Raw genomic sequence first — 19,143 nt, 5'->3', positions numbered from 1 at the left:
TGATATATCAGAGGCATGTGCCACTATGGCACTATGAGGCACAAGACACTAGGAGAACAGAACTATAAGGATCTTTCTCTGTGCCCAGGGAAGGAATGGGCCCCCCAAGAGAATATCTGTGCAGGAAGGAGAAGCAAAACCTAGAGTTCTGGAAACAGTGTGTGGCACACACAGGTATTTGTTCTGGGAATAGGGTGCTAGCACCAAACGTGGACGATCTATTTGGAGGCGGGGAGACACACTGCCTGCTGCCTGCATGCTGGGCCCGGCAGCGGCTAGAGTGTGGGGTGCATTCTCAGCACAGTGGCCCCAGCCCCAGTTGGAACCCGGAGAGCTACGTGAATGGTCCATTCAATAATTCTTTTTTGCGTCCCTCCGAGGGGGCACGCTCTGTTTAGGTGCTGTGAACGTGGCACTAGACAAAGACGACACCAGCTTGCCCGTTTGGAATGACGGCTGTGGAGAAGAAGACAGTGAACAGAGGTGGTAAATATTAAGAAAGAGGAAGTGCAGAAGCCGAGGGAGGAAGAGCCTGTTACTCAGAGTGGGCAATTGAGACAGCATCCCTGAAGATATGACTTTAAACAGAAACCTGAAAAATGGAGCACGGAGGGGAGGTGTGCGAGGGTTGGGGGGGTGGACAAGGCATCCAGAAGAAACAGCAGGAGCCAGGGCCCAGCCTGAGGAGTCCCGAGAGCTCAGTATGTTTGGGAAAAGGAGGAGCAGCAGAGGGCCAGGGGGACTCAGCCAGAAGGGGGTTCGAGCTGCAGTCGGGGCTCCGTGGTCGAGGGCCTTGCAAGCCACTTCAAGGACACTTTTTCCTTAGGCAATGAGAAGACACTGAAGGATTTTAGTCAGGAAAGTGGCAGGACAAGATTTGCATGCCACACATGCTTGCTGTCTAATGGGCTCAATTTGGCAATCGTTTCCCCTGGAAGACGGTAATAGACTTAACCTGTTGCTCACTTCAGAAAACCAGCCGCAGAGCAGGTCACTGTGGAGCTGGCAGGGCCTCTAGCAACCATGAGTGGAGGGTGTGGATCGAGGCTTCTCCTGGTTGTTGAAAATGGCATGAATACAGATTGCTTCACTTTAATGGTTGCCTCGTTCACCCAAAGGGAATCTGCACTGCACCAGTTTGTGCAACTCTGAGATCATTTGCATTTTCCTCTCTGGTGTCATGTCATGCTGTTCCTCACACAAGGACGGCTCCCTCTCAGCCGAGGACGGCGTCTGGGGGGCACGAGGCAGCTGGTAGGGTCTGTGCAGGCTGGATCTGTGCTTTGGGATTGTTCTGTTGTCTCCAAGCCCTGGGCGGCTGTTTCCAGGGGGACATACTGCTTGGCATCACCTTCAACTTGCAAAACGTATTCTGGAAGCATCTTTCAGAGGCTCCTTGGGTTGTATGGGTTTCTGATATTATGACAATTGCTTTCTGGCCATGGTTGGTTAGCTCAGCTGGATAAAGCACCATTCTTGAAGCCAAAAACACAGGCCTCCCTGACTCACAGCTTGGTGTCATGATCGCAGAAGATGCCGTGTTCCTGCCAGCCTTGGAGATAAACAGGCCTGGGGTGAAGCCTGGCTCCCCCAGCGAATCGCTGCGAGACCTGCAGCGAGTTACTTGAATTGTCTGCTCCTCAGCTAATTCTTTCCCGGTAGCTGGGGATGACGATAACTTTTCTCTTAGAGCTGCTGCCGGTGTCAGGTGCAACCACGTGAGGTTGTGGCACCTACCCTGGGGCACGGGCAGCTGCTTTTACATGGTGGCTCTCCCTGTTCTTGGGACTGGACCCCCGACAGGAATGTGCAGACGACTCTGGGCCCTCCCAGGGGGAGAGAGAGACGTCTCCAAGCAGGGTCCCTCTCCACAGTGGGGCAGAGTGCCAGCTTCGTGTGGCCAGAGAGAGAAGGCACACAGTCCTCTGTGGTTTGGAAATAGTTCTGAAGATGGCCTTGGAGGTGCCTAGACTGGAGATGTCACAGGAATTCAGAGCAGTTCCTTGGCTTGCCAGGGCCTGCGGTCATTAAACATGACACGGGACCTGGGCGACCTGTTGCATGATGCGGAGTCAGCCAGTCGGCAAGAGCTTTCCGCTGGCAGCCCAGACTAAGGACTCAGAGAGAGGAAGAGTGGGTTCGGAGTGTGGACTTTGGAACTGGAGGACCACGTCCAGACCTCAATTCTCCCACTTCTGGCTGTGTCACCTTGAACAAGTCATTTACCTCTCTCTGCCTCAGTTTCCTTTCCTATACACTGGTGGTAATCATAGCATCTACCCCACGGGATTTGTGGTAAAGATTAAAAGAGAATGTGCCTGGGATGTGAGAAGCAGTAAATGTAATAGCTATTACTACAATGATATGAAGCCACTCTGACTTATACTCGTCTTTGAACACCTCCAGTACTCAGGCCCTGGCCCCTGCTGAGCTCCCCGCTTGGCCCCCTGTGCTCTCGGGGCCACCTGTGTTCCCACTTTTACTGTGTTGCTTTGTCAGCGTCTGATTTTGTGTCGTCTGCCCACCAGACCGTGAGCTCCTGGGGGCAGGCTCTGCCTCTCACTTGTGTCTGAGTCCAGTGCAGTCCCTGGTCCTTCATGGGTCTTCAATAAACATTTGTCCAATGAGAGATGACAACTCATTGCCAGATGCCCATGGCGGTTGCCAGTGTGCCTGTTGCTCCTAATCTCAAAACCTGTTGTGTCATCTTGGACTATTCACTCCCCTTCTCTGGGCCTCAGTTTTCTCATTTATGAGATGAGGATATGAGCCTAGAATCATCTCCAGGTCCCCACCCAGCTTGAAGAATCTGTGATTTTCTGATTCTATAGCTCTACAGCTCTTATATTGTGACCCTGGGCCCAGAGCTTTCCAAGAAGATCCTGCCCCCAACTTTTTAGTGGAGGAGAGTAGAATAGCTGCTTGGGCTTTTCTGGGGTTGGGGTGGAAGTTGAAGGGAGGGGTGAGAAATAAAGGCTCAAGGAGGAAGTGAAGTTCCTGCTGGGGCTGTAGGAAGACATCTCGAAGCTTTGCCACAATTAGCCAGAGGAGACAGGAAGGTGAGCCAGGGTGCGAGGTCTGGCCAGGTGCGTGAGTGTGTTGTTATCAGCTGTGACTCACCCAACATGGGCTATCTCTGGGAAAATCATTTTAATAACTGCGAGGAAATGGAATTAAGGATACTGGCCGATGGCTGGCCAGGAGGATGACCAGGCGGGAGTTAATTTGTCTCTGCTAACGTAGCCTACTGATTATCTCCACTCTGCAAAGTGTTTCCATTGAGGGGCCTCTGGGAGATGTGTCTTCTGGGGGTTTTGTGAGGCCAGAGGGGCAGGGAGCAGAGCTGGAGGTGTCCAGGGTCAGGGATGGCCCAGGGAGCCATGACTAGCTGATGGAAGCTGGGGATAAGCCAGGCACGTCTTATCACAGTGACCATGGCCTGACCCAGGGGTCCGGGGCCACCCGAGAGCCTTGCTCTGGGGGAGGTCCTGCTGTTGCTGGGCTCGGGCTCCTCAGAGAGTGTCATGGAAGGGACTGTCACACATGGGCTTCCTCATTATCCCTCAGGTCCACAAACCACAGCTGGTTTCGATTCTCCACATTCATGGAGGAAACTATGGCCTGGAGCATTCAAAGTAATGAATGATACAAACCCCCTCATCATTCTGAGAAATCCCCTTCTCAGAGGCTGTCTAGATTTAGTTTTTAAAAACCCACTCTTCGAGATTTAAGGACTTGCAGCGTGGGCGGGGGTACCCAGGCAGGCTGGTTGGCTGGGGCAGGCTGGGACTGACAAGGCGCCATCACGCGTAGACACGCACGGGACATGTGCAGATGGAGGCTGGTTGGTTGCCAGGCTCCTACTTTCCCTTTCTGCTCTCCGCACCAGGCCGCACCCGTGCTGCTGTGTGCCGCACTGGGGGAAGGGTCCTAACGAGCCTCCTGCCTCTGCCTGGCCCCCGTCCTTCCACTCCCCTTTCTTTAGGCATGACTGCAAATCTGACCCTGTCACACCCATTTAAAACTCTGCAATGGCTCCTAGTAACCGACAGGCTGACGTTGCAACTCCTAGCCCAGGGGAGGCTCCTGGTTCTGGTCTCCCACCTCCCACTCACTCCTGAAGACCCAGCTCCGTTCTGCCTGGGACCCTATCCTCACGCTCTGCTGGGTTGAGGGGCATGAGCCCCGTGTCCAGCACTTGTGAAGCCCCCATCAGCTTCCACTCCCCTGCTTCCCAGCTTTCCCTCCGTATTCCCTTTGCCAGAGCGACGCTGCTCCAGCCCTTCTCCCTGCCCCACCCAGGGGCAGGCAAGCTTGCTCACTGCTCACTGCCCACACGACAAGCTAAGTCCCCTTACCCGAAATGCCTGGGACCAGAAGTGTTTCAGATTTGGGATTTTGCTTTTCTGGATTTTGGAATATTTGCATATACATAATGAGATATCTTGGGGATGGGACCCAAGTCTAAACACAAATTCATTTACGTTTCCCAGACACATGGCCCAAAGCAATTTTATGCAATATTGTCAATAATTTTGCGCATGAAACGAAGTTTTGACAGCGACCCATCACAGGAGGTCAAGATGTGGAATTTTCTACTTGTTGCCCCATGAAGGTGCTCAAAACGTTTCAGATTTTGGAGCATGTCAGATGTCAGGTTTTCAGGTTACGGCTGCTCACCCTGTGGTCTGCGTGGTCCCTCTCATTGTTTTCTCCCTGTTTGCGGGTATCGCTCCTTCTCTGACTTCGAGCTCCTCGAGCCTTGATTTCTTTTCTTTATTTCCATATCCCAAGGGCATGGGGTAGCGTGGCATCTCAGCACATATTCGGACTTGGGTGGGAAATATCTGAGGCCCTGGTGGTGGGACTGTCGGGGGGAGGGCCAGGGCTGAGCCGGAGTGGGTCGTGCGCGTGCTCGCGCCAGCGTGTGCACGAGCGTGTGCTCACAGACACAGCGCGACTCGGGCAGCCCTCGCCACATCCTCCCGAGGGCGGGCCGTCAGAAGCTGCTGCGGCCTGGCCTCCGAGCCGGCCTGGCCTCCGAGCCGGCCTGGCCTCCGAGCCGGCCTGGCCTCCGAGCCGGCCTGGCCTCCGAGCCGGCCTGCCCAAGCTGGCCTGGCAGGACTCGGGGAAGGGCCTCAGCCGCTGTGGGGCCGTCTGCTCTCCAGTGAGTTGCTGCATGGCCACAGGCGAGTCACTGAAATTCCCTGAAGAATCCAGATAGAGGGAGCTTCGCGGGCAAAGACAAAGGCTCAGAGAGCAGAGCCAAGGTCAAGAACACGTCCACACGCTCATGAGTGTTTTCACTTTCTACTGCTCCGTTCCATTACTGTTGTTGCTAATAATGGTAATGTTAAATAATCAGGGGGAAAAAGCTCTTCCAGCCTTCTAATTAAATCAGAATTTCTGGCAGTGGTGGGTGGTGGGAACAAGGCTTGATATTATATTTTAAAAAATTAAATAAATCAATCAATTAAAAGTAAAATAAATAAACTAGTGAGAATAAAGAAAAGCTCTCAGGTGGCTGAACCTGCATCCGAGGTTGAGAACCCAGATTCGGCCCATCACGTCGGCTAGGGTGGGCAGGGGCCATAGTGCCCTTTCCAGGGGAAGCAGCTGTCCTGATTCAATGACTGCAGGCTGGCCAGGCAGCTGTCCGCCTGCCCACAGGGGGAGCACGTGCTGCGGGCCACTGGTCAATCCTGGAAGGTACAGCACTCAGGGATGGAGGGACTGCGACGTCACTTACAGCAGGAGGAAACTGGGTTACATCGAAGGAAGTGGGGGAAGCACGTGGCTCCTAATGCGGATCTGCCCTTTGTGATGAGGGGCAGCTGGAAGCCCACTGCATCGGGGCTGTGACACTGTCACTGTTGTCTTACCTGGAATTGCGGGGCTCTGGGGGCAGCAGCCCCACTCCCAGAGCCCGAGTGGAAAGATTTAGAAGCTGTGTGGGCTGGCTGCGGACGGCCAGGGTGGCAGGCCAGGAACTAGCTGGCTGCTCACAGACTGTGGACCCTGGGTGGGTCTCTCTTCCTACCCGGGCCATAGTCCCCTTCCTTTCGGTGACCTAAGGGAGTGTGGTGAGCCAGTCTGCAGGCCAGCCTGGCGCTGTGTCTGGCAGGTGGGGGGCGGTGGGGTGTGAGGGTGCCAGCGTCCACACTGGGGGCTCACTGTTCTGCACGTTGGGGAGGGAACACAGACCCCAGCCCTCCCAGCCACTGCTCGGGCTGCAGCCTCCGGGGCCAGGACCAGGGTAGAGAGAGCAGAAGAGCGGGCGGGCAGGGCAGGGGAGAGGGGCCCCATGAATGAAAGCTGCTGGGGGTTGAGAACAAGGGAGGGGGCGGGAGGGCACAGAGGGAGAAAAGTGCAGCTTCATCTGCTTGTTTGTGTTTCCTGTATTTAAGATGCCGACTTCTAGCATATTTTTAAATCCATCAGACATGAAAGGCTGATTTAAATAGCCCCGCAGTGTGAAGCTGGTAATTTCGCTTGCCACAATAGGGAAGCTGGCCAGGACCCAGCGCCTCCCCCCGCACCAGGGAAGCTGCGAGCTCCAATCTCTCCCTGCGAGGCCTCCAGGCAGGTGTTCCACTCCCTGATTGGGGGTGGCATTGCTGAGAGGAGGAGGGGCAGGGATGGTAGGGGAAGCGGAAGAAGAAGAGGGCTGAGAGGAAAGTGAAGGAGAAAGGTTAAAGGAGGGAAACTGAACTAGAGAAATTATTTCCCCGGGCCAGGGAGGCTTCCTAGATCAGCCGGTCCCGACCCCTGCACACCTGCGCCCTCTCACTCCGCTCTCGGGCCTGGTTAGGGTGGAGACGGGGCCTTGTAAGCCACTGTGCTCGGTTGCTCACTGCATTCCTGAGGGCAGAGTGTTGGGGGGCTCACTACCTGTGAGTCGGCCATTCCCTGCCTGGGTGGTGCTGAGATAAACTTCTCTTGGGATAAATGGGAAGCCTCATGCTCTGCCAGCACCAGTTCTAATCCTGCCCTCTCGAGTCACTCAGAACAACCTTATGCCAAAGTTGGCCCTGCGTCCCTCCCGGGTGAGGTCCCTCCTCTACGCCAATCCTCCGATGCTGCTTTCTAATCTTTACCGTACCTATCGCAATGTAAATCTCTGTAAGACCCAAATATTCCTGGGTGCTAATTAATGTATCTCCTGCTATAGTCCACGCTACAAAATTCCAGGAACAACAAAAGACTTCTGTTGTTTCTGTTGTGGTTGTCATCCCGCACACTCTTTGACTATGGAATCTGGGGCCAGGCGCTCCTGCTGCCTTCCAGGACAGGGAGGTCCGTCGGCCGGAAGCTGGCGTGCAGGTAGTGAAACGGCTCACAGAGAGAAGCGTGTTCCGGGCGGGGCGGAAGTGGGGCACCGGGCACCCCCTCCCTGCAGGGCCCACGGCGGTCGGTGGGGCGGGGCCTCAGTGGAAGGACACCAGGAGTGCTGCAGTGGTACCTGTATGGCATGTTAATTTATGCTTCTGGAGTTCTAGGTGTTTCTTCCACTCAAGCTCCTTGAAGCCCCAAGGGCTGTGCGTAAGTGAGCTCACCTCCTTCTCAACTCCCTCATCTTGCTATTACCCGAGACAAGCACTAAGCGTCTTACAGCCTCAGCTGTTGGGGAGCAAAGGTAATCAAATCCTTTATTTATTCACGGAACATAAATGCAAAAGTGGGTTTTTAAAATTTTTTAGTATGGTAAAATGTATATGACTTAAAATTTACAATTGTAACCATTTTTAAATGTACGATTCAATGGCATTGAGTACATTCACAGTATTGTGTCAGCCCTCACCACCGCCCATCTCCAGAACTTGTTCATCATCCAACGTGACAGTGTTTTACAAACCCTGTGCATGAAGCCGGGTCAAGCAGCAATGTGCTGTCTGCACCCACCCCCACTAGTGTCTGTTATGTACGGGCCTGGTAAATGCACAGGTGAGTGAATCAATAGCAGAACCCTGCTGGTGGGGACCTGCAGTCTGCTGCTGCCCCTTCCAACATCAAAGCACAAAGTCTGTAGCTTGAAGGAACAAGTTTCACTTATCCTTCCTTCCTCAGGAAATGGGAGTGCTCTTACGGTGACCCCAGCCTCTCCAGTTGCCAAGAAGTGTGGGATTTTCTCACGCTTGCCTATTTTATTTTGTTTTGGTCTCTTGCATGGGAAGGCAGATGATGATGTGATAACTACCCTTTGTTTAGAGCCTTGCAGCTGACTCAGCTCTTTCCACGGGAGTTCTCAGCTGACCTTCACACTCGCTGTGAGGCATAGGGCAGACAGACGGTTTTACAGACTTGGAATCAGGCTCAGAGCATCAGTCAGTTGCAGGTTTTGCCCAGGCCTACACAGTTTGTGTGCAGGTTCTTATTCCGAGCAGGACTTTGGGGCTAGGGGAGCTGTAGGTAGGACAGCCGGGTAAGGATATGAACAGCCGGTTCCACACCAGGAAGGAGCACAGCGCAGGGAAGCATCTTTTATGCACAGAGGCCTGGAGCCCCAGTCAAATTGAGCTGTTAAGCTGCCTGCAGGTTATGGATTACTAGCGACAGCTGGGGAGGCCGCGGGGCGCTCAGAGGGATGCTTTGATGGGCATCACACTGTCTAAAAGGCAATTGAATTGCAGCGGCTGGAACACGCCAGCACTTTGTTGTAAAAGCCTGAAGCAGCACCTCATCTGAACCAGGAGGCAAGCCCTGTGGGTCTGCCCAGGCCGCAGGGGCCCAGTTGTCCAGCCTTTGGGACCTGGGGCTCCAATGGCGGTGCTCACCAGGGGTGTGCCTTGTTTTTGAGAAATGATCCTCTTCTCTCAACCACTCCAACAAGGCAAACATTGCTTGCCAGACACCGTGCCAAACACGACTGCAGAGATGAATGCTGCACCCTGTATGTTTAGCTCACTGGAGTCCTGTGGGCACTGTGTGCAAATAAGCAGCACACAGAGTGGTGCCGTTGGCATCACTGCAGAGCAGCCCTGGGAGCTGCTGATGTTGGGCCACACCTGACACTCTGTCCCTGACCTGCGGCTACACATGCCCAGTGAATCCCAGTTCCTGTCACACTTCCCAATTCATTTTGAGCTCCACATGTTTCCATTAAAAAAAAAAAAATCTCATTCTCGCTGTCATGTTCTTTAGGCACTTTTGCTTAGCATGGCAGCGTTGTTTATGGGGTGGTATTTATTTGTATAGGTCAGCTGGATCTAGTCATAATTCATTATGATAGTATGGGCCTTGCTGGTCCTAGGAGTCCTCATTTGTTGGGCAAGGAGTGTCCTGGTGCTATGATAAGGGCCTGCAAGGACCACTTCTGAATCAGAGCCAAAGGCCTGGTGAAGTCCTAGCTCCATGTTGGGTCAGTTCTTGGCCCTGCCCCAGCCCTAGCCCAGGATGACAAGTGACACATCTTGCTCACGCTCTTCAGTTTCCACATTGATTTCAGGTCCTCTGCTAAGTACCATATGGTTTCACAATCTCCATAAATTCCAACAATGTTCTCCCTAAGTAGGGCACTTTGATTAAATTGGCTCCACTGAATTGTATAAAAGGTGGAATTATGATGTTCTTTATCGCTGGTAATTAATATGTCTATTAATAGAAACATCAACAGAGTTAGGAAGGGGGGGTGGAGGTTTAGAAAGTGCTATCCTGTTATCCACCCTCCCCCTGCCAGATAAGAAGGGAGGGAATAACACATAAAGTAAAATCCTATGGATCTTACTAAACTCGGCTGGAATTTCGCAGCCTTTCTGTTCCCTGATGAAGGGAGGAGAGGTGGCAGCATCCCCAGGGCCAACCCCAGGAACCAGGTGGGGGCTCTGGTCACAGCCAGCAGCAAAAGGCCACTTAATGCTTGGCGTTTGGATACATGTGTGCTATAATTTCATTACTTTGAAGTACTTAAGCTATCTTTTAAAAAAAAGCTTCAGATTTGCCCTGATTTGCAGTCTTTCCCCTGACATCACTTTTGAGTGAAGCTTTTCAGGAGGTTTGGGTTCTTGGCAGAACAGAGAGCATTGCCTGAGGATGTCTAGACTCACTCCCCAAGGAACTGGACACCTCTTTGGGCAGCTCATCCCCAGTAGGGCATCCAGAAGATAGAGGGGAGGGTTTCTCAGATCTAAGGGCCTCCTTCCTCTTACAACCCAGAAGAAAGGAGATACTTTAGGGAGGAGGTCAGAGGTAGAGCTACAGAATGAGAGCAGAGTTCTAGCTGTGTTGTGTGGGGTGTGAAGAAGAAAGCAGGGAGGGCAAGCAGAGCTTGATTTATGCACAGAGCAGATGACTACCACCATGACATCTCAGAGACTTTAAATCATTTTAAATATGTTTAAAGACCTAAAGGAAACCATATCTGAAGAACTAAAGGAAAGTATGAGAACAATGTCTAACCAAATAGAGAATCAGTGAAGAAAGGCAATTATAATAAGGAACCAGATAGAAATTCTGGAACTGAAAAGTACACTAATCGAATTGAAAAATTCACCAGTGGGTCCCCAAAGCATATTTGAGCAGGCAGAAGAAGGAATCAGTGAACTTGAAGATACATCAATTGAGATTACCCAGTCTGAGGAACACACACAAAAGAAATAATGATAATGAACAGAAACCTGTGGGACACCATTACACATGCCAAATGCACATAATGGGAGTCCCAGAAGGAAAGAAGAGGGAGAAAGCAGGAGAAAGAATATTTGAAAAATCAATGACAAAAAAGTCCCAAACTTGATGAAAACTATTAACCTATATATCTAAGAAGCTCAACAAAGTCCAAGTAGGATAAACTCAAAGATTCATAGCTGGACACATCAAAATCAAACTGTTGGAAGACAAAGACAAAGAATTTTGAAAGCACAAAGAGAGAAGCAATTCAACAGATACAAGGGATCCTCAGTAAGATAAACAGCTGATTTCACATTAGAAACCATGAAAGCCAGTGAGGCAGAACAGAAAATGTGCTGAAAGAAAAAACCTGTCAACCAAAAATTCTATACCTGGCAAAGCTATCCTTTAAAAATGAAGGATAAATTAAGACATATCCAAGATAAACAGAAATGGAGAGAGTTTGTCTCTAATGGGCCTGCCTTAAAAGAAATACTAAAGGAAGTACTGCAGGCTGAAATGAAAAGGCCTAAGATAGTAATCTGAATTAACATGAAGAAATAAAGAGCACTGGTAAAGGTAATTACATAGCTAAATATAAAAGACAGTATAAATTTATTTTTTTGTTTGTAACTCTTTGTTTTTTCTATCTGATTTAAAGGACAACTGCATAAAGCAATAATTATAAATCTATGTTGATGGAAATAAAGTGTATAAAGATGTAATTTGTGACAATAATAACATCAGGGAAGGGAGAATGGAACAACACAGGAGCAATGTTTTTGCATACTATTTAAGTTAAGTTGGTATTACTCCAAACAGATTGTTATAAGTTGAGATATTAATGGCAATCCCCAGGGCAACCACCAAAAATAATATATATATATGTTAAATGAAATAAGAGAATTAAAATGGTACACTATAAAATATTTAACATAAAAGAAGGCAGTAATGAAAGAATACAAGAATTAAAAAGGCATGCTGTACAGAAAAGAAATAGCAAAACAGCACACAAATCCTACTTTATTAATTACATTAAATGTAAACAAGTTAAACTTTCTAATTAAAAGAGATTGGAAGAATATATTAAAAACATGATCCAACTATATGCTGTCTACAAGAGACTCACTTTAGATTCAAAGGCACACATAGGTTGACAATAAAAGGATGCAAATGATATACAATGCAAACAGCAACATGAAGAGAGAGAAGAGAGCCAGAGTGGCTATACTAATATCAGACAAAATAGACTTTAAGATAAAAATTATTACCAAAGACAAAGGACATTTTATAGTGATAAAAGGTCCATAAATCCAGAAGACATCACAATTATAAATATATTTGAACCTAGCAAAAAAGCCTCCAAATACATGAAGCAAACCGAAGTCCCTGAGGGGAGTAGAGGAGAAGGCAGCTCTGTCCTAAACACTTTATCCTCATGACTCATTATGTGCTTAATATCCTTAATACCACTAGGGACTCACTCCTGTGGGTTAAAGGCTTGCCTCCCTTAGAATTCTCTGTTAAGGTATAAATATGGCCCCAGAACAACCATTTGTATTAATACTTTAGTCAAAATTGGTTTAAGCTCCTTTGAAGCAGTGACTAATAGTGACAGAGACAAAGGGTTGAGCCATTTTCAGTAGTGTAAAGGTATGACCTATACTGGCCCAGGAGGAGAGCACAGAGGAGGGCAGTCCAACCATTGAGGGAGGTATGAAGAACAGCGAAGGAGTATGGGATGAGGACAGGGGAGAGAATCACAGGGGAACAGAAAAGACCCCACCAGGACTGTGAAGGGAAACAAATGCCAGACAAGAGGCAAAGCAACTGGGGCATTGCTTGGGGAAGAGGGCTCCAGATTTGGCAGCTCAGTGATGAGGGCAGCAGCAGGCCCCAGAAGCAGCAGGAGTCAGAGCAGGGAGCAGGTGTGGGGCCAGGGACCGCAATGAGCACAGCCACTCACAGGGAACCCTCAGGAGCTGGCACCACATCTGAGCTGCCGTCCGAGTCCTGGAGAACCACAGAGATGGGAGGAGAGTGGACGGGGGTTGAGACCCAGCAACGGGTGCTGGAAGGAAACACGCTGATAAGGAAACCAGGACAAAGGACAGCAAGGCCAAGAGGCAAAGCCAGAAATGAGCTCAGAACCCAGGCAAATGGGCCGGACAAACAGATGCACAAACCAGGTCATGTTTGCCAAGGTGCCCAGTTCTGGGAAGACGCTTAGTAGATGTTATTTGTTTCTAAACAAACTGAAAGAAGGTGAGTGGCCTGGGCAGCAACTCAATGTCAACAACAAAAATGACCCCTACTTATTAACACCTCTTACAGGCTGGCACTGCACTACATGCTTTGTTTGCATTGCCCCGTTTAATACTTACAACGTCCTTCTGAGGTGGACATGAAACCTCCCTCTACAGATGAATGTGAAACCTGGTTAAGTGACTTGCTCAAGGTCTTCGCAGCAATGTCAATGGGACAGAGCCAGTTTCTGTGCCAGCTCGGTGCCAGGGTGACAGCCACTGGGGGAGCTCTGTTCAACATAGTGGCTTAAAAGGAAGAGGAGGGGCCCTCAGCAGTCCCCGTCCTCTACTCTTTTTAAAAGTGGGGTTGGAGAAGGAAGAGCAGAGGCCCAGAGGCCCCCCTGCCCCCTCTCTCTGCCTGGCCCTGTAAAGAATAACCGCATGCCAGAAGGCCAGGCACCAGGCTCCTGCCACCCTGTCCTAAACCCTGCATGTCTAATTTTCAGGTAAAATGCAGCCCTAGGCCAGGGACAAGGTGCTGAGGATGAAGGTATCTGTGGGATCAGGGAGCCCCAGGGATGGCCAATTGCCATCCCTATTTTTTTGTCAGAAGCAGGAGAGCTGGTTTACTTTCGGCATGGCCATGCCTACCTTCCTCCTTGCCCCTCACACAGACATGGAGATCAGAGGGCCACCCCTGGGTGACCCACATATCCCCTCTTCTTGCGACATTCTACTAATGAGCCCGCCACCACTGTGCTTCCCCAGGGGAAAGGAGTTTCCTGTGAGTTCTTCTCAACTGTGGACTGGGGTCCAGGGCCAGCCTATGTGAGAAAGTGAGTCTGTCTCATAGGCACGTGAGTAGAAGAGCCCAAAGCCTCTGGTAGCCCATCCATTCACTGCACTGAGGTGGGAGCCCAGGCGGGAGCTGGCTTGCCAAGGCCTCTGCACATGTCTTGGTGCCCAGTCCTCGTTTCTGTTCAGCACCCTCCATGGGCCCCTGGTCCCTGCAGGCGCTGGATGAGAGGGAGAAGTCTGCAATCGGAGGCAGGCACTGGCCTGGTGACCTCTGGGGACTCTCACTCTTGTCAAGGCCTGGGAAGAGGAAACTCCTGGGGACTTTGGCCAATGGCTTCTCCCCTGTTGTTTGGCTATGTGTGGGCTGTCTTCAACTATCTTCTTGGAGGCCAGTGGACACTTCCTGCCCCCCTCCCTCTCTGTGTACCCCACTTGGGTGTGGACCCCCACTTTCCTGTGGAGGGCTGGGTCTGCAGCACTAGAATTTATAATTAGCAGTGACCTTTGTGATATTTTCACCCACTTTCCCGCCCGGGGCAAGGATGCCCTGACAGCCGGTCGGTGATGCCGGAACTCGCTGGGCACGCACCCCGGGGCCCAGTCCTTCCCTCCACCCAAGCGCCTGGCGGGTGCAGTCCGTGTGCCAAGCAGCCAGCAGCTGCTGCCCAGCACCAGCACAGCCACACTTGTGTTTTTAAACACTGTCCTCCAGAATAAAGTAAAATAAAACAAAATGAAGTCAGCAACTGTGGACCTCGCGTTGGGCCTCACTGCCTGCATGTCAATCTGCCCTGTTAATCATCATGTACAATTTTTCAAAGAGCTATTTTGAGAAACATTTAGAAAATGGCTTTTCTACAGCCATCTATACCTTATTTATACCCTCCAGAAATGGTCGCTCTGTTTAGCAGCAGATGGTTTTTTCCACCAGTTTTCTCTCCATCTCTCAGTCAAAGTTGAGTAGGAAGCAAGCCTCGCCCTCACCCCAGGCGCACATTTGTCGCCCGCGGTCCGCCCTGGCATCTGGGCTGCAGGTGGGGTGAGGAGGAAGGGCTGCACGTGGCAGGGAGCTGGGGCGGGCGGGTGGCGGTGCTGCCGGGGCTGGGGAGGGCGGAGTGGGGCTCGGAGTGGGGCGTGGAGGGCCTGGTAGCTCCACGCAACAACTCAGCGGGCTCCGGGCTACGAAACATGTATGGAGAGCATCCCTTTGGCCTTCAGAGAAGGGAGCAAAGCAAGACAGACTGCCCCCATCCCTGAGTGGTGTGTCTTTGGCCTGCAGGGAGCAGCAAGTCAGCCCTGCACAGTTGCCATGGCAACGGCAGTGCTGCGGCTCCTAAGGGCAAGGGGAGGAGAAGGGAGGTGGCGAAGGCACGTGGTGGCACTTCTGGAAAAATCCATCTGTTTCTTTACCCCAGGAAACCAACCTGGAGAAAAAACAATACGGAAGGGCTGGGCATCTGGGGTCTAGAGAGAGGCGGGGAGACAAGACTCCAGGGTCTCCGAGAGCGGCTCTCCCGATGGGATGTGCCTCCCTTCCTATGGGGGAGGTGAATGACTGACAAGAACAGAGGTCCAGGTGGGCCTCGGTGGGTGGCATCCACACAGGAGCCTGTGTGCAGGTCACTCTGTGACCTCAGGCTTAGGTGGGGACAGTCCCGGGAGGCCTTCTGTTAGCCACAGCAGGATTTCTTCTTGGCAGGGTGGCCAACCTGAATGGTGTCCTTCCTCGCCGTGTCTTCTTGCTCCTTGAGAAACCTGGGGGAGTGGAAGGGATGGTGTCAGTAGTGGAGAAGTTGCTAGACCGGGAGCTGGCCACCTGGACCAGCCACCCTCAGCTTGCAGTATCTGGGCAATATGGAGAGAAAGCAACCTCACCAAGGCATCAAGAGAGTACTGAACATCTCCCCCTGGGCAGGGCGGGCGTGTGACTCTGATCGTAAAGCCAGAGAGCTTAGTCAGCATGGGTCCAGACACCTCCACCAGGAAGCCTCCCTTGATCCTCTGGGTTGGCCTAAGTGCCGCTGGCACACTCTGACCCTTCCTCTGTCATAACCCCATTGCCCAACGTCATCACGCATTGCTTCCTTGGCTGTCACCTTCATCAGAGAACAAGCTGCTTGAAGACAGAGACTATGTCTTTTGTCTCTGTGCCTCTGCAGCCTACTGCAGTAACTGGCACACAGAGGAGCTCCAGAATATACCCTCGAACTCTACAGAAGGCTACCATGTGCCCACGGCCCCAGATTATGTGCAGGAGTGAGGGATATAAATTACGGCAAGCCCCTCACCTCTGCTGTACGCGTCCAGAGTGCTGTCGCCTCAAGCATCCCTTTCATTCCCACAGCCACCTGTGAGCAGGCAGGGACGGAGGAATGGCTGATGTTCCTGCGTTACCCACAAAGTGCGGAGAGGCACGGTGACTTGCCCAGGCAGTCAGCGGCAGAGAAAAGCCTAGAACTTTTCCTCATGGTACCCCATAACCTCTCTAATGCATAGAGGAGTTGTTCTGGGTTCTTAATTACTCAAAAATATTTAAATGCCCCAGAACAAGTGCTGAGCACAAACTGGGCACTGTTGAGTACTTGTTGGATGGATAGATGGATGGATGGAATGAAATTAATGCCTGAGTACCGAAAATGGTTCCCAGTGTGGTTTTGTATTCTTAATTTCTTATACAGGCAGAGTATTAAGGCGTCAGTCTGTCTACGTGACAGGTCCTTTCACACCATTACCTTGGTTACCTCTGGTTGATGCCCCCCTCCTTGCTCTACTTCCTGCCCCCCCAGACCCCATCCATATGATAACCTTTCTTGCTCCCAGCCGGCTGCCAGCGAATCCCTGCTAAGACATCAGCCAGTGTCAGGGCCCTGTGGTCTGACCTTTCCAGGGAGGATTTGCATTTACAAAGAGAATCCCTGGGAAAAGGTGGCCTTGCCTTTACGACTCAGGAGAAGACTGAAGTGGGGTGACAGGCAGGGATGCTTTCTTTTTCATCATCACTGTTTCAGAAGGCTGCCCCTGACCAGTGAAATCCCATATAACGGCCCAGCCCCCCCTTGCCTGCACGCAGAGTGCTGGGGCCGGTTGGCAGGAAGGGGCCCAGAGGCGAGGTCTGGGCCGAGGGAAAGGCAGGGCCTCCCCCCAGGCTGGCCCAGCTGGCCCAGGCAGAGTTACTTTACCTGTTGAGTGTGTCTCTTTACCTGGCTAGATGGAGCACGGACTCTTTGGTGTTGTGACCGGAATAGGCGCTGCATTCATAGAAGATCAGATTATTCTCCTGGAATCACAAAACAGAGGGAATGCAACGAGGGCACTGGGGGAGCGAGAGGGCTTGGGGGTGGTGGGAGACCCTGTCTGCATCTGCCTGCAGGCCCCCAGTCCCGCTGGTGGCCCCCCTCACTGTGCACGGCTGCACAGGCCCCCTGACTAATGTGGGTTCTGTAACCACCTCCCCGGTGAGCAGTAACGGCTGTAAAACAACAAGCCCATACGCTGTCCAGGTGCTGCTTTGTATTTCCTTAGACTACTCCTGAGTACGTATGTGCTCATTCCACGTTTACGCCAGCCTTGTGACGCGGTCAAATACACAAAGGCTGGGACGGGCCATATCCTTCCCACTTCACAGGCAGGGAAACTGAGGCTAGAGAGGGTGCATGGCTGGCCTGTTGGGGTCACGCACTTAGTTAATGGTAGGGCTCCCGGCAGCATGCTGTTCCCAGACACTGCATTGCGTGGGCCTTGGGCAGACGTCGGGGGCTCTCCAGCAGGAGTTCTGCTTTGCCACGCGGCCAGGCTGGGAGCGCTGGTGCGCAGGACGACTGTCCAGCACGTCACTGGGACGCAGCCGTGCTGCGTGCACAGCGGGAGTGCCCTCGGCTTGGCTCGTCACATTCCACCCCTCACTCGCATGCACAGACCCTGCGTCACTGCCACAGTGCCGGCGGCAGGGAGCCGTGCTTCTAGAGGGTCTCTCCTGGAGGCCGATGCCCCGGGGGGATGCAGGCCAGCAGAGAGGGCCTCTGTGGCGCCAGCTCAGGAGGCTCTGCCAGAGCACCCCCACCACCCACAGGCGCAGCTCCGTCCTTTGCCTTCCCCGCTGCGCCCACGGCTCCAGCCCTCCCTGTCCACACCGTCGGACACAGACTCCAGGCCAGCGTGTCAAAGAGTAGAGGCCCCTCGGGGGTGGAGAGAAGGGCACAGGACCCAGAACCGAAGACAGGGCTGCCTTCCAGCCTCCAGCTCTGGCCCCACCGCAGGTGAGCTCAGGGTCACAGGAATGTATCTGACTCCTGAGTCTCAGGCTTTGTTCACTGACCCTACCCACAAAAAGCAAAAGAAAAGAAAATGGGATAGTATTTTTTTTTTTTTTGAGGCAGAGTCTCACTTTGTTGTCCAGGCTAGAGTGAGTGCCGTGGCGTCAGCCTAGCTCACAACAACCTCAAACTCCTGGGCTCAAGCCATCCTCCTGCCTCAGCCTCCCGAGTAGCTGGGACTACAGGCATTCACCAACATGCCCGGCTAATTTTTTTTACATATATTAGTTGGCCAACTAATTTCTTTCTATTTATAGTAGAGACGGGGTCTCGCTCTTGCTCGGGTTGGTTTCAAACTCCTGACCTCGAGCAATCCGCCCGCCTCGGCCTCCCAAAGAGCTAGGATTACAGGCGTGAGCCACTGCGCCCAGCCTAGTATTAATAATAATATAGGTCTGCAATTCCTTAGCCAAAATCCTGATGGATTTCGGAATCCAGAATTTTTGAATATTAGAAAGGCAATACATGTATTACATATTACATAATACCCTCAGTGGGTTTAGGACAGCATCTTATGGCCAAACGTACTCATATTTCTTCCGTGAGACATTTAAACAGTCAGTGAGGTAAAGACCATAAATAGCCTCACATCATTTCTGGTCAGATTTTTCTGCCAGATATAATGCAAAAGACCTTTCTGTTTTCAGAGCTTGTTGGATTTTGGAATTGTGGACATGGAACTGTCCAGGGACCTTCCACAAAGACATGGGCCCTTCTTGCTCCTTTTTCCTTGAATCTTACCATCTGGGCTCATTTTCCCAGGCTCTGAGCTCACATGGCTGTTTAGGGCCGGCACATTAAGAATTATGGAATCACAAGGCTGGTGGGCACCCGTCCTCCGAGACACACCGTTCCATGAAAACCAGACACTGAGGCAGTAAGGAAGCCCAGGAGCCACTGTCCTGTTGCCTGATTGCCAGGAAGGCTCGCCGACTCCATTCTTGGGCCAGAGGCTGGTGCTTACGTGAACGGCAGGTTTCCCAGAGCCTCTCCTGTGCTTCCGCTGAGTTTGACTCTTGATAGAAAGGATAATTCTCGAGCCGAGTGGGCCACGGAAGGACACACCCCCTTGCAGACAGCGAGTTCTTCATCCCCAAGGGGACCAAGTGAATACAGCTGGTGGGATCCGAGTGTCAGAGGGGGATTGAAATACAAAACCTCTCTCCATCTTAGAATTTCTA

The 19,143-nt window shown here is 51.8% G+C and overlaps 1 protein-coding gene across 1 annotated transcript in view; it reads right to left on the bottom strand.

The window, feature by feature from the left end:
* Positions 1–14,876: 14,876 nt before the first annotated feature.
* The window catches only part of CRACR2A (calcium release activated channel regulator 2A), a 130,628-nt gene continuing 126,361 nt past the window's right edge, over positions 14,877–19,143 (bottom strand). Inside the window, exons 17-18 of the mRNA XM_076007758.1 lie at positions 16,850–16,926; positions 14,877–15,404 (exon numbers count right to left, since the gene is read on the bottom strand). Coding sequence (XP_075863873.1) covers positions 15,320–15,404; positions 16,850–16,926 — 162 coding nt within the window. The 3' untranslated portion in view covers positions 14,877–15,319. The remainder of the gene's footprint in view (positions 15,405–16,849; positions 16,927–19,143) is intronic.

This window comes from Microcebus murinus, chromosome 10 (genome assembly GCF_040939455.1).
Source record: "Microcebus murinus isolate Inina chromosome 10, M.murinus_Inina_mat1.0, whole genome shotgun sequence".
NCBI lineage: Eukaryota > Metazoa > Chordata > Mammalia > Primates > Cheirogaleidae > Microcebus > Microcebus murinus.
This window is presented reverse-complemented; position numbering and strand designations above follow the sequence as displayed.